This window comes from Cyprinodon variegatus, unplaced genomic scaffold, assembly GCF_000732505.1.
Source record: "Cyprinodon variegatus isolate N-32 unplaced genomic scaffold, C_variegatus-1.0 Scaffold54, whole genome shotgun sequence".
Taxonomy (NCBI): domain Eukaryota; kingdom Metazoa; phylum Chordata; class Actinopteri; order Cyprinodontiformes; family Cyprinodontidae; genus Cyprinodon; species Cyprinodon variegatus.
In genome coordinates, this window is record NW_015150507.1 from 1,569,881 (window position 1) to 1,584,076 (window position 14,196).

General features: G+C 37.7%; 1 protein-coding gene across 4 annotated transcripts in view; it reads right to left on the reverse strand.

Moving 5' to 3' along the window:
• Nucleotides 1-14,196, reverse strand: part of mtss1l (metastasis suppressor 1-like) — a 41,768-nt gene extending 27,572 nt beyond the window's left edge. For 2 of the 4 annotated variants that reach the window (XM_015371174.1, XM_015371176.1), the window contains exons 1-3: nucleotides 13,703-14,195; nucleotides 8,154-8,215; nucleotides 7,981-8,054 (exon numbers count right to left, since the gene is read on the reverse strand). In XM_015371174.1, the coding sequence (XP_015226660.1) occupies nucleotides 7,981-8,054; nucleotides 8,154-8,215; nucleotides 13,703-13,771 (205 nt within the window). In that variant the 5' untranslated portion in view covers nucleotides 13,772-14,195. Of the gene's footprint in view, nucleotides 1-7,980; nucleotides 8,055-8,153; nucleotides 8,216-13,702 lie in introns of all 4 variants that reach the window. The other 2 variants (XM_015371173.1, XM_015371175.1) reach the window with 2 other exon arrangements.

The following is a 14,196-nucleotide window of genomic DNA, read 5'->3' on the forward strand; positions in this document are numbered from 1 at the left end:
TGGAAAATGCTGAGAAGTTGAAAAATGAAAAAGAAACCATCTGGCCAGGCAGCAGAACAGTTTTAAAAAAAATCATAATTATCTCACATAACATCAAAATGGACTATATCATTATTTTCTTTTTATTATATTCAGGTAAGTATCTGAGATTGTTATTATCATAACACTGAAAAAATAGAGGAAAAATGGAACCTAAAATCAGCTGTTAATGAAAAAACTTATGGATCCTCACAATGCAACCTAAGACAAAAAGAATTGATATCAAAGACAAATGCTTGAAGTAAATGCTTTTAATGGCAATTTATCTAGTGAGGAGAGAATGAGGTCTGGAGAAAATTGTGGAGACAAGTAGCAAGAAAATCCAACAAGCAGCCTATAGAGGGGTTTAAAAGTGTTTAAAAATGATGGATTCTGACAAAAACTCCATATGAGGCCTTAAAATCAAACTGCAATTTCTAACTAGTTCTAACTAGTGTTTTCTATCATAATGTCACCGGTATGTGTCAGACAGTTCGTCCAAAGAATAGTGACAGCAGTATATCCCGTTTCATTTAGTGAGCCATACTGTGCAAGTCATTTTTTCAACATTTTACCAGTGCATGCTTTACTTAAATTACAGAACTGTACAGTTGGCATCATTTGTCCCACAGACTAAGCTAACAAGACAACAATTTGGTACTGAGGGCTGTAGAATTATTTAAAATACCTAGTTGTAAGTAGTTATAGGACTTTCACAATTTGATGTTTTGCGATGACCCAAATTCAGGACACATGTAAAAATCCACTGGTCATGCAGCTAAAATTCAGTAGTATGACAGTAGCTCTATGCCAATACCACACATGTGGAGGATAGAAGCAATCTTAAATCTTATATTATGCCCGTATACATTTGTCAATGGGTACTAACTGGACAGTATGCTCTGCCAAGGTAAAAGGGACACAGATGATAATCATGCACAAGCAATTAGGAGAAATCAATTGACCCAACAGTACCTTTTTTAGACTATGGAAGAAAGCAGAAGTGACCCAGATAGACCCCAACCATGAACAAGGAGAACCTCCAAACCCTGTGTAGAAAGATCCCAGCCCAGGTTTTAAATCTATGACGTTTTTTGCTGCAAGGACACAGTTCAAACAACTTGCCTTCCAGCTTCTCACAAACAATAGCTGTGGTTGCCTTGGTAATCTGGCTGTTTACTTGCACTCAGCTAACCTACATTCCCTGCATAGTGTATCTTATTAAAAAAGATGGTCATTTCATCCTTTTACCATCTATATTCCCATTTAAAATGTTTCTGTAATATCACGAAAATAGATCATGTATACAATATCAGACACTCCAGCTGGAAGTACCATCTCATAATTCATAAGTGTTTTATTTTCTGTTTTTAGGAAAGTGGTAGGTTTGCAAAACAGTGGAAATTATTATCAATTATTAAGTTTTCATGTCATCATTTCAGTCTAATCTAAAGCCAGACACACAAGTTTGTGGCTCTATGCTGAGGGTGGGGGAGAGGCTACTGCTGACCCGATGTAGGACAACAGTACTTTGGAGAAGCGCGCCAGAGAGAATGAGTAGCTACAGGGTATGGCTAACCCCTAGAAAATAGCTAGAGGTGAAAGAATGATAGTAGGGGATCAGAGTAGCCTGTGGGCAAACAACGCGGCGGAGCGGGGAGAAAGGGTGACTGCGGGCCAGTGTCTATGCTGGAGGTAGGATGATGACACATCCTTCTTGGCTAAATTCAAACAGATTTTTTTTAAAACCACCTAAAAACCTCTTAGCAGCCTTCCCCTCAATCCTTTGTCAACATTACTTTCTCTAGCTTTCATTTCAATTAAAAAAAAACTCATCTCCACCACCTCCTACGCTAAAACAGTGGTCAGTTTATGATACTTTATCTCCTATAATTTTGATACATAATAATTCAATGTCAATGTACATAAGAAAGCAATTGAAGGATTCATGGATTTGTTGCTGTGATCGGCTCCCAATATCCTGATCAGTGCATTACTACTTTTAAGTATATTTGCCCTTGAATAATCAAAAAACAAGGTGTAGAATCTTGAATAGTCTAATATTAAAACATCCCAGCTATATGCAGGGCCTCAAAGTTCCAGAAAGTATGGGTTTTGAAACATGAAACTTTCCTCACCACAAGATTAAAATTCTCTAAATACACCAATTTTATAAAGTTTTAGCAAATTAAAAACATTATTGAGCCCATATGAGGACTTCTTGTTTTTTGCAGATTCAGACACGCCTTCAGACACAGACCGATCAACACAGCTTGGAGAAACTGTCAAATGCAGTGCCAAAACGGCTGGCAGCCAACTCACACAGCTGCTCTGTGGATCTAAAGTCTTAAAAATCTAAATATAAGCAAAAGGAGTCCAAACAGGAGCACAAAGAGAGGGGTTTTTAGACTTCTATAGTGGAACATTGTGATTGGTTGAATGTTTTTTAACCTAATATAGTCAACATGGGTTCTAAACAAAAGTCTGTCAGCAGAGTGAAAGAAAACATTAAAGTCAGGACAGGAACTCATAAAACCCATTCTTATTCCTGACCTTCTCCCTGGACCAGTTGGACAGTACTGAATAAGGGGAAACATTGCCTGCCTTGGCAAGGAATAACAGGGAAGCGTGCATACTCTTGAGTGTGGGAGAGTTAAAGGGGTGAAGGGTGAGCGTGTTAAATGTAGATTAAAGCAGGCAACAAAAGAATGCGATGAAACCTCCAGCTGTGCCAGCAGCTGCAAACTCACCCCTAAGTACAAGAAGTGGATCAGGGTGACGGCAATAGCGGCCAACAGTTCATAGAACCTCTACCACCAACCCACCCATGGTGTGTTCAGCCCTATACGGCTTTATGGAAGACACTAGGACATGTATGATATCTGTAATGACACAGACCCAAAATACATCTAAAAGAGCAAGCAGGCAGCAGGTAAAGAGAAACAGCCCAATGGACAGATATCAGACAGCAAAATGCAAACAGCTTTTTGCTGTTTAACAGCTGATGTGTAAAAAGTGCAGTGAACATTAATGAGGTGAGTATTTGTGCTATGCTTATTTTTGCTTTTTTTTTTATATAATTCTTTTTAAATGTAGCAGTAGTCAAATGGTTAAAGCGGCCAAACTGCAGTCATGGAATCAGCAGGCTGATCATCAAAGATCACTCCTGACTAGCACAGGCCTGGTCCAATGAATATCGACATTCCTGCAGCCAAATTAATTAGAGTTTGGATCAGGCAACAAAGAAAACAGATCCCAAAGGAGCAATTAAATTGAAATGTCACTCTGGTTTAGAGTACCTTAAAAGCATACCGTGTTTACTGGATTTTCTTAACCATGTAAAAAAACAAAATCAAGGTGGGAAATAACTGTCAAAAACCCCTTTTGTTTCCTCACTTCTGTTCATTGCCGAACAAATACTGGGTTTAAAACATTAGCCTTTACTTTGCATATCTAAAAGGTAGTATCCTCAACACACCCAGCCTGGATTTGAATCCCAACCCAGACAGACATTTATCGTTTGCCCAAACCAACCATAATAATGGGGGAAGGGTACCAAAGTTTCTCTTAAACTGACTAAACACCTGTTATTTGAAAAAACAAGTCATATTTTTACCAATAAAAAGTGTTTAAGACTTTGATCAAAGAGGAGTTTCTAGGTTTTTCAACTGGTTCTTTTTTCCTCAAGGGTTTTAGATGTATGTATTTGTTAATTAATAATACTTCCAGGATATATTATCTAAGGTGCAAGGTTTTAAATTTCTTTTATCCTGAACATTTTTTACTAAAATCAGATTACAACAGACAAAAAAGGGAATCTAGAAACTGGCTTGAATAGACTGAAGACATGCCAACTTCAATGTGGTCTTTCTGTCAAGTGCTGCAGATTGTCCATTTTGAATAAAATTGTTTGCCTTTTCCAGCAAAAAAAAAAAAAATATATATGATGGCCTCATAAACTGGAGTCAAACCTCACAAATTCTCTATGTTGGTAGGACTACAAACAGGAAACCAATCCTACTATCACATGACAGAAGGTTGATGACAGTTCAACTTCTAAATACCTTTTGCATTAATGTTTTAAATGATTTATTAATTTAATGATTTTATTATTTGTTGTCCACATCTGATTCCCAGTATTAGCAAAGCCAATTTTAAATGATCAGTTTCAAATGATCTTTTTTTGAATAGTATTAGTTTTCTAAAAATTAATTTTGCATCCTCTACTGTGATGTTCTATTCCTGTTTGTCTGTTCTGTGTAAACATGTCTGTGCATTTATACAAGTCATTAAACTACATGCCAATCACAAAAAAAGCTCTAAGTTCATGAAGCACCAAAGGAACCTTTTGTGTGAGTTCCGCACACATAGGATTAACCAAAATGTCATACAAAACTTTCATAGACAAATGATCCACAAGTAATAGCCAAACAGACCCAAACATGCTTACATTAGCCTAGCACTTAAACTGCTACATATTTTTTTTAAATTAATAACAAAAGCAGCTTAACTGAGGACTGCAGTTGTGTGTTGGTAAAAAATTATTACTATTGCAGCATCCAGAATGTTTGTGAGGGAGATAAATGGCATTAATATAGACCCTACAGTGTGCTATTTTACTACACTGCAAAGCTACTGAATATTCAAGCATATGTTTGCACGGATTTTAATTCAGTAGATAACTAGAGATATATCACATCTAGCCATCTACATATTGCAGGAAAAATTGTGACATTTGCTTAATGATACAAGTTAAATATATAGGCTGCAAAAGGTGATTACAAAAATTCATGGAAGATATGTCATCTATATTTAATGTTGTTTCACTAACTTAAAAAACAATTAAATGGTCATCTATAAAATATTTTGATTTGCATTTATAGTTTCACTTCCAACTGCAAAGAAATACTTGCAGGAATTATTGAGTACACTTAAATATTCCAAGCACCATTCATTAAATCTTTACATTTCATTACCATTTCTGACATCAATGTTTCCAACCCTCAATGCTCTAATAAAGACTGCAGTCAACAATGTTCTACAGTGGTAACAAGACTGTGATGATGGGAAAAAAAGGGGAGTGACGTAAGTGAAATGTAAATCAATTGGAACCGATACAATCTCAATATTCTAAAATAGCACAATGTCATATTTTCCTTTTATCATGCAGCCCCGAAAAAAACTGAAAGCTCACTGTTGTTACATGATAAAAATAAAGCCTCAGTCCTTTTTAGCAACTGACTGCTCTGTTTGGGTCTAGGCCACGTTTCATTAGTTCCCCTTAATTGCTCTGAAAGTCTCTCATGGCTCATATAGTCTATGGCCTAAGAAGGATGACATTAATCCTTAGGTTAATGTTGCTAGCAGACAAGCAAGGGAGTGAGTGGGTGTATGAGTGACACACTTACAGGGATGTTATGCATCTCCAGCTGCGAAACTCAGTTTGCTCATCTCTCTCATCTCTCTCTGGGCCATCTATCATTTGGCTGTCTTGACTTCTTTAACTGCATTCCCTTCCTTTGAAGTCCTGCCCTATAATAGTCCATACCCCCAATTTTTTGGTGCACACTACAGGCTGGTTAAGCCAAGTCTATATTACTTTGTCTTGTAAAACCCTTTTGCATCATCTAAAGGAATTACTGTAATAATGGAGATAACTATGTTAAACTAAATAAAGTTAAAAGTGTATTAGAGAAATGGTTATCATGGTGAGTAGATGGTGTTGTTGAGATCCCCTTTATGCTTGTAAGACAGGCTGGTGCAGCTACAGAGTATTTGAAAGCACACTGGTATGTGACCTGTGGGGTCAGGTAGCCGGCTACCAGCTGTCACACTCTAAACATATATGTGTGTGTGCAAGCATGCTTGCATCTAAGCCCATGTGATTGTATTTGAGAGTATGTCAAGAGCCTTTGCACGCTCATGTGGGTTCGCTGGATTTTTTTTTGACCTACATACTGCTCTCGACGATCGGGTCCAAAGAAATCTGTGTTAATCAGCGGCCCTCTGCCCAGCCTCTTTGCTGTTGCAAGCAGGTGACAGAGCATATCCGGAGACTTCATTGAGAGAAAAACAAAAAGCTCAGATTTTTATTTCTCTTTGTTGCTTCCATTATCTACTTGGTGTGAGAAAATTGTGATCAAAGATTCAGGCATCATTATTATTCAGGCATGCAGAACTGCTCCCTGGATGAAGTGAAGGGAAACAAAGGAATATTATTTATTCTTTAAAGATGTGACTTCACAAATCACCACTTATAAAGAAAAACAAAAACCTGTATGCTTAAACAAACCCATTTGCTTGTCAGCTCTAAGCCTTCGCTTTGCGTTAAGAAGTGAATGAAAAGGCTCATTGTGTTGGGAATTTCTGATCCGATCCAAGGTATTGGCTCATGGTTCTGGTGGAGGCATTTTTCAATTCTGGTAGAGGGAGTCACTGATTACAATCCTACCACTATATCCCTGCTGTTGGTGCTGCTGCTAATAGAAGCGTGCTTCTATAAGCTTCTTTATATCAAAGATTTTAGATGCAGGCCGTTATATTTTATTAATGTTTTAGCTGATATCAGACCCATCTCTATTATCCAATTCACACTTGGACATCCCTAGCCACACTTAATGTTTACGAAGAATGAAACCTTATGGTGCAGTTTTCATTAAAAACATAAAAACTTTCCCTCTTAATTTCAGAATTTAATTGTTTTTTTATTATGTAAGACAAATAAAAAAAATGTGTTTTCTCTATCAAACAATTTTCTTTGCAGCAAGCAAGCTGTGCCACTTTTTGGTAAATAAACAGACTTAGATATTAAAATAAACAAATCCAGCCAAATCTGAGCGCGCAAGATTAATTGCAACCATACTGAGATTTTTAATCATCAATGAATGAGACATGATAAGCTAAAGATGGTGTAATACTTACGCCCCCGATGAATATAACATCATGATCAGCTCATATATTAAAGCAGATGATAAGGTATATAGATAAAGGCTTATCTGACTAGCCTATTTGCCTTCATTCAGTTTTATTTACTTTGTAAACAAGCTTATGTTGAGGTGACATGTTTCTTCTGCTTGTAACAGGTATATTACTGAGAGTATCTCGAATCCTCGCTTCAAAAACGTTTAACTGTCCATTTAAGTCGAAAACATGGGGCTAAATATTATAAGAAAATCTTTTAATGGAAATAAAACACAAGAATTGCAATGGCGATTTCATTTGTAAGATATGCCCTTTATTCTTCCCTCTCTTTCTCATCTGTGTTTCCTACACTGACCTCTAGCATGTAGGGCAATCTCATTTGCATCTGGGGTAAGCATCTGCTGCTCTGCGGATGTCCAAATTGTGAAATAACAAGTTAGGATGTAAAATGCAACTTCATAAGACATGGGATATATTACCCAACTTTTTGCAATCCAATCATTCCTTTTGAAATACTAATATTGCACACAGTGTTTTCTCAATGACAATTCTTTTGGAATACATCTCACCGGCTTCACAATATCGGTGTTATGGTACAAATGTAAATAGATCTTAACTCAATTGTTATGCTGTTTGAATTTAAAGATACTGAGAGTTCACATACATTAGGACTCAGATAAATCTCCATCATATCAAGTGAGTAACAAAACAAAACAAAAGTAAAATGTCCCATGAAGACAACAAATGACTTATTGAAACAGAGTGCAAGGCTGCAAAATATACAGAACCAGTTATTGTCAGGATATCAGGGTGTGCTACAATGCAATTGCAAAGGACTGCTTAGATGTAATAAATGATGGACTACGTTTCATATTGCATGCATCCAATATGTTTGGTCAGTAGAATGTATGTTAACTACTGTTTTTGAATATATATTCCTCATTCAGATATTAAAACTTACAGGTAGGGGTAGGGATATTCTAATATCATTAAAAGAGGAGGAAAGTTTAGCTTAATCACAACCATAGGTGAAATTCTTACCTCTAGAGTTGGTAGCCATATCTGCCACCTTCTGAAAGGCATCTAAAAATGCCACAGCTGCCAGAATAGTAGTCCTGTAAACACAACCGCCTGTTTACTGCATTCTGATGTCACATTAAGCACTGTATAGTTTTCACCTCTGAGGTTGAGAGTTCACATGTACGACTCCTCACCTGAGTTGAGAGTGCAGCTTTGTGGCCTTGGCACTGAAATCTTCCCACACTGGGTAGGAGCTCTGGTGAGGAAAAAAAAAAAAAAACACTGAGAAGTTTGGCAACATCTAAGCAAGGACATTTATGTGCAAAAGTAAATTTCAATAAAAACACAGACATCATTTTTTATCAAAGTAGGAAGCCTGTTCTTATTATTCTTTTTTAATCTGTAGCATCGTGATTGTTTTAATGTGCTTTTTAAATGAATCTATTGAAAGGAATCTGTCTGCTGCTTACATAATAAGGTCAGACAGAGGCTCTTCAATTACTTTTTTCTTGTGCAGGTCAGATGGACTTGTCTTTGAAGAATCTGGATAAAATTTACCTTTGATAATCCCAGTCTGCTTTGAGCTTTAAGTCCAGAAACCAAAACCATAACACATTCAATGCTAGATCCTATTAAAGCAAGAGCTTGAGCCCTGGAGAAAAGAGAGGGAAGGCATAACCCCAGTGTGACTCTTTGATGGAGATGAGCCAAAAAAAGAAGGGTTACACGATCTGACTATATATAGCCAAGATGCAATCTGGTAAGTGTCTCCCTCCTCAGCGCTTCTGGTGTAACCCCTATTCTGGCATTGACAGAGGTTAACTCCCAGCTTTTCTTGGATAAAGCATTTCCCTATGACAGTGATTTAGAGGCTATACTCTTTAAAAAAATACATAAAATTTGCTCTGAGCCTCCCAGTCTTACTGTTCATGCTCTGCTTCAACAGGTGTCTAATTAGTTTGTAAGGTTTGTGGCTCCCAGGGGCAGAAAGTAAGCATTAAGACAGCTGAGAAACCAGGGTGAAAGAAGCGGGCAAAGACATGCACACTATCCAGGAGAGCATGCAAGGATTAAATAAAAGCATTATCCTCATTCCTCAAGGACAAAATCAAAATGTGCCACTCAAATCTGATCGAACTGCTGATCTAATTCAGATGAGTCACTGCTGTCATCCTTTCACCCTTTCACTGACTGTTCTATCACCTCCCACTCCTTTTTATTTCTTTCCCCTCAGCTTCGTCAGACTGTTATATAACCAACAGACCTGTTTGGATGAAAATATTTAAGGGATAGTTTCACATTTTTGAAGTTCTGCTTTGTAGAAGGGCTTCAACTAGTTTCACTTTTAAAAGCACTTCTATTGTGATTTTTGATTTAATCTAGTACCAGTAGATTAAATCATAAAGTATCAAATTCTTTTAAATCAAAAAAGGGAAAAATGCCATTTAGCCCCCTTTTACACGTTTAAAGATGTATTTCTACACACCTATGTGCCCTTTTTCTTGTACTGAACTGCATTAGTTATAATTTGCAATACACAAACATAAAGGTAAATGACTTTTATCACTTAATACAACTGCATTTGGCTTTTCCTTTATATGAAACACACACAAACACTATAATTTGCTTATTTAAAAAGGACAAATGTGTTTGGTCCTGGTTTCAGATAGGCCTGCTTCAAGGCAACTTTGAGTTTTTTGTAGTTAATTTGTTTATTTCAACAGTTTTCTTCCCCTTTATTGAAACCATGTTTATGTTTTTGTGTCTGTAATTAAGTTCAGGAATTATGAAGATAGTATAAATGGTCAGGTCACATAGGCATTTTACCTAAATTACATATAATTTTCTAAAAACTGTGTGTTACACCGTATTTCCATCATCCATACTTCTCACCCTTTATCTGGCTGATTCTCATAAAATAATTGACAAATATCATTGGTTATATACCAACATTAATTGACCTCCTTGTGTCAGTATACTTCTAAATATAAAACAAATATAGGAAAATATCCTTACAAAAGGCAATGGGTAGATAATGGATAGCAATCTAATCTAAATTGTTGGTTATCAGAGCAGGTATAATATATTCTCCTTGGTGGGTATGAAATTAAACATGCATTGTTAGTATGAACCATCCGACTAAAGATGGCAAGCAATAATCACAAACCTATTTGCAATCCACCCTTGTACCACACCTATTGTTAAATTAGTCTATATTGTTATCTGTTTGTGAAAGGTAACCATTTGTCTAATTTAGTTTAATACCCTCTCCTCCCATGTTTTTGAACTGGTACAAAGGCGTCTCACCTATAATCATACATTACTGTCATGAAGGCAAGACTATATCTGGTTTTCATCTAAAACAATAGTTTTGTTCACAAAGCAGTTAAATCGTTGTCATACTTCTACTTATCCTGTACTTGGCTGTCAGTAATGTACTGTTTGAGCTTTAACTTAACTTTTATCAGCTCAACATTCCTCACTGTAGCCAAATAATGAGATCAGAGTGTCCTTATTGTATTTGCATGATGCTCATGCACTTTACTTGTGTTTTAGATAACCTTACAGAGATAGCATTTACTATGTTATGTCTAGAAGACAACTGTTTTGGTCTCTTTAGCATAAATCCAGATTGGTTATATCTGGTCGTTGAAGTTAACGTCAAGTTTAATGACCCAATTTAAAACTGCTGTTTTTGCTAAAGCAAAAATCATTGAATCATTTTCAAAGTGCCCTCTCATTTGCATCGGATGGTTATTAATGGGAATAATAACAACCATTAATCTTTGTTTTATGACAAGAGTTCTCACAAAGTAAAAACATTACGAAATCTTCCCTAAAAAGGAAAATTGTATTAATATATGATACTAGATTCTCTCATATCTTTGTGAGTTTCTTATTTTCCATCAAAAAATTGAGTAGTCCTAGAGTTGGTGTCTGTAGAAAAAGTTCATGCATGAAACCCCTCATAGGGCTGACTGAAACGACATTGAAGAAACATCTACTGCCTTCAAACAGTTTGTATAACAGGTTTTTGGGAACCTGCTGGAAAAAAACAACTAATTGTGAAAGAGCTGGAGACAGAAGGAAGAAATTTAGTAAAGCATAAGGTAACAATGCAAAAGGTTGTGCCTACTGGGAAGTGTTGGCCTAGTGGTCAGAGCAGTTTGCTTGTACTCTGAGAAGGTTGCAAGTACCACACTGCTCCCCGCGCCAGCACAATGGCAGCCCACTGCTACCCAAGGGGATGGGTTAAATGCAGAGGTAAATTTCAGCAATGTGAGATCAATAAAAATCAATTATTATTACTTTGGAGCTTCTTATGTGTCTTGTTGATTAATTGAAGGGCTTTTTTACAGGTTTTACTTCAACTGGGATGGTGACAGTAGAGAACGCAGTTAAATGTTCATATAAGATCCTTGCTCAAATAAAAAAAAAATTTTTCCTTTGTATTTTGGTATCAGAACAATATTTTAATTGAACAACAATAAAAACTGCAATACCTAAACAAACCAAACATAAAATGTATAATTTCAAACTGAAAACATGACAGACAAGTAAAGAGGCATGTAAAACCAAAAAATAATATAGTATTTTTGTAGTATTTTCTGTTGGTTTCGATATTGGCTTAGTTTTCTATATTTAAAATTTTAAACCGTTCCCCTGTTGTTAAAGTACCTGTTACCTCCACTTCCCATTAGTGTTGCGTCGATGCCATTTTTTGGCCCCGATACCCGATACCTGGCTGTGCAGTATCGGCCGATACCGATACAATAATATTGTAAAATAATTGCCATTATGGCTTTGTCAAGCTGCTGCCTACCTTTGTGAAGCAGGAAAAAATCTAATACAAAGTGAATCCAGTAGAACTTTTTATTGTCTACCTGTAATGGGTGACAATAGTTGAAGAAACTTATGGCTCTCAAAATGGTATCGGTGCCCTATTTGTTGATACTCGCCGATACCGATACCACCATTTTAGGGCAGTATCGGGGCCCCGTCCGATACTGGTATCGGTATCAGTGCAACACTACTTCCCATGGTACATGAATGAAGACCTACAATATCTACATTTAATTGTTTGCATCTTCATAAACAAACTGTAAACTGAATGTAAATATAACAGTAATACAACTTTAATAGGAAATATTTTCATAAAACTTTAAGATAATTTGAGACCAGAGAGATTTTGAGGCAGTAGAAGCCACTTTTATTTTAGCAGCCCTCAGACTTCCATTATTCTAAGACTCTGGGACCAACTAATCTGAATTTATACTAGATAAAGAAGCTGAGAGGGTTGTCTTCTGATGGTAATCAAGTGCTATCCCTTTACATCTGTAGAGTTCAGCATGCCTGGGGAATAGGACATCTGAGTACTCCAAGGGAACAGCACATGCAAATAAGGATAATCTCTGTCCGGTCACTGTTCAAAATCAAGAATGCTGGCCTACAATGCTGATGCTAAAAGCTGGTCATGCATGCTTCAACTGCCCAAAAAGAGAGACAGCAATGAGGTCAGACCTTTTGTCTCAGGCCTTGGACATTGATGCTGTGCTGACTAAGGGCTTCAGCCCCATTCATCTGTGCTGCTTATCAATACAAAAACTGCTTCTGTCGGAGAGCTCCAGCATCCCTCCGGTCCTAGCATAACCATAACACAAAGGAAAAACATATGAAACTAAGTAAATGCTGCCAATAGCTGAAAGGTCATTTCATCTGAGCCCGATGACTGAGCAGACTGAAAATAACCCATCTCCATGGTATAAGGTCCCATGAGCTTTGGATCAATAAAAAAATCTTTGAGCCTCAATGCTAGACCTGATTCGTCATTCGTTTGCTTTGCTGAGCGCTTTGCAAGCACCATTTGGGTCCTAAACAATGAGATGGCAGGGAGCTGCCTGCAGGCCTGATGGATATGTTCACACTTTCCATCTGTTGACGAGAACAACAACAGACCACCCTGGAACAACTTCCTTGACTTCCCCCAATACACACAAATACACGCTTCCAAAAGTAACTCCTTCTTATGAAAATATAACACATATATTCTTTAAAAGACTGTTAACCTATTTACCACAAATTATTAACAAGTTAAATCAGTTAAATGACCAATGCCCCTGGTTTGAATTAAACACTAAAACACCATATTGTGAAGATGATTTAATGGCACAAGGCCAGACATCAGGAAGCACAATCAATAACCTCTCATGCCTGTTTCTGCTGGAGAGGCTGAGGTGATGAGAGTGTTATTTCCTTTCAGACCATCCTGCCATGATTAGAATAAAGAGGGAGCAATATCTGGGGTCAAATGTCACACCATCACTTCCAATGGGATAACTCATTATTATGCATTTACTCATCTTCTTCCCTACCTTTTGTTTTTCAAGAGGACACAGGAATTGTTGGGATATTGCTATGACAACTGAAACAATTAAACTGGGTAATTATTTCCCATTAAGCATGCATCTGGGCAGTGTGTGTTTGGTAAACAGCATGGCACACTGGTTTTGAGTGTTGTGGCAACCACTTGCCTCACGGACCTGCTGCACATTATGCAAATAACACAAAGGGAAACATGTCTCATCCCTTGGCCTGTCCTGCAGCGGTGTTTCATGTGGGATGTGGGGGAGGACCCGGTGATACAGACAAAGGCAGTAAAAAAAATAATATGCGCATGCAAAGCCACTGTGCAGAAACACGGGTCAGATCAAAACCCCAGTTTAATTAAATAACTGCGCTTTACCTTCATGTCGTTCACGATGGCCTGGAATAATCCACCCAGCGCTCCGCACTCCTTCTCCACAGACTCCATGGTGTCCAAAACAAACAAACTAACTAAATAAAGCTTTAAGAGAGTAGAAAAAACTGTGCGCGGATCCCAAGGTTCAGCTTTGGTCACTCATTAATCGTGTCGATGCTTGTTTGGATCATCCGAGGATGCGAAGCCGCGCAGCCATGGAGCGCACAAACAAAAAGAAATCAGCGGCTGGGGGCCACCGACTGCTTTCCTCTCGCGTCTCGCTCGGTGGAGGGATGGAGCGGTCTGGTTTGGGACTAAAGCCGCCGGGAAACGTGGAGGACAGACGCGCGGTGGCTCCTCATGATGGAGGCATAAAACGATGAGAGCGCAGGAGCAGGGGCCACCACACGACCGGAGGACAGGGGGGACGCGGAGGAGACGCGCTCTGTTGTTAATGGCACAGCAGATGTCTCGGAGATGGAGTCTGCCGTAATACG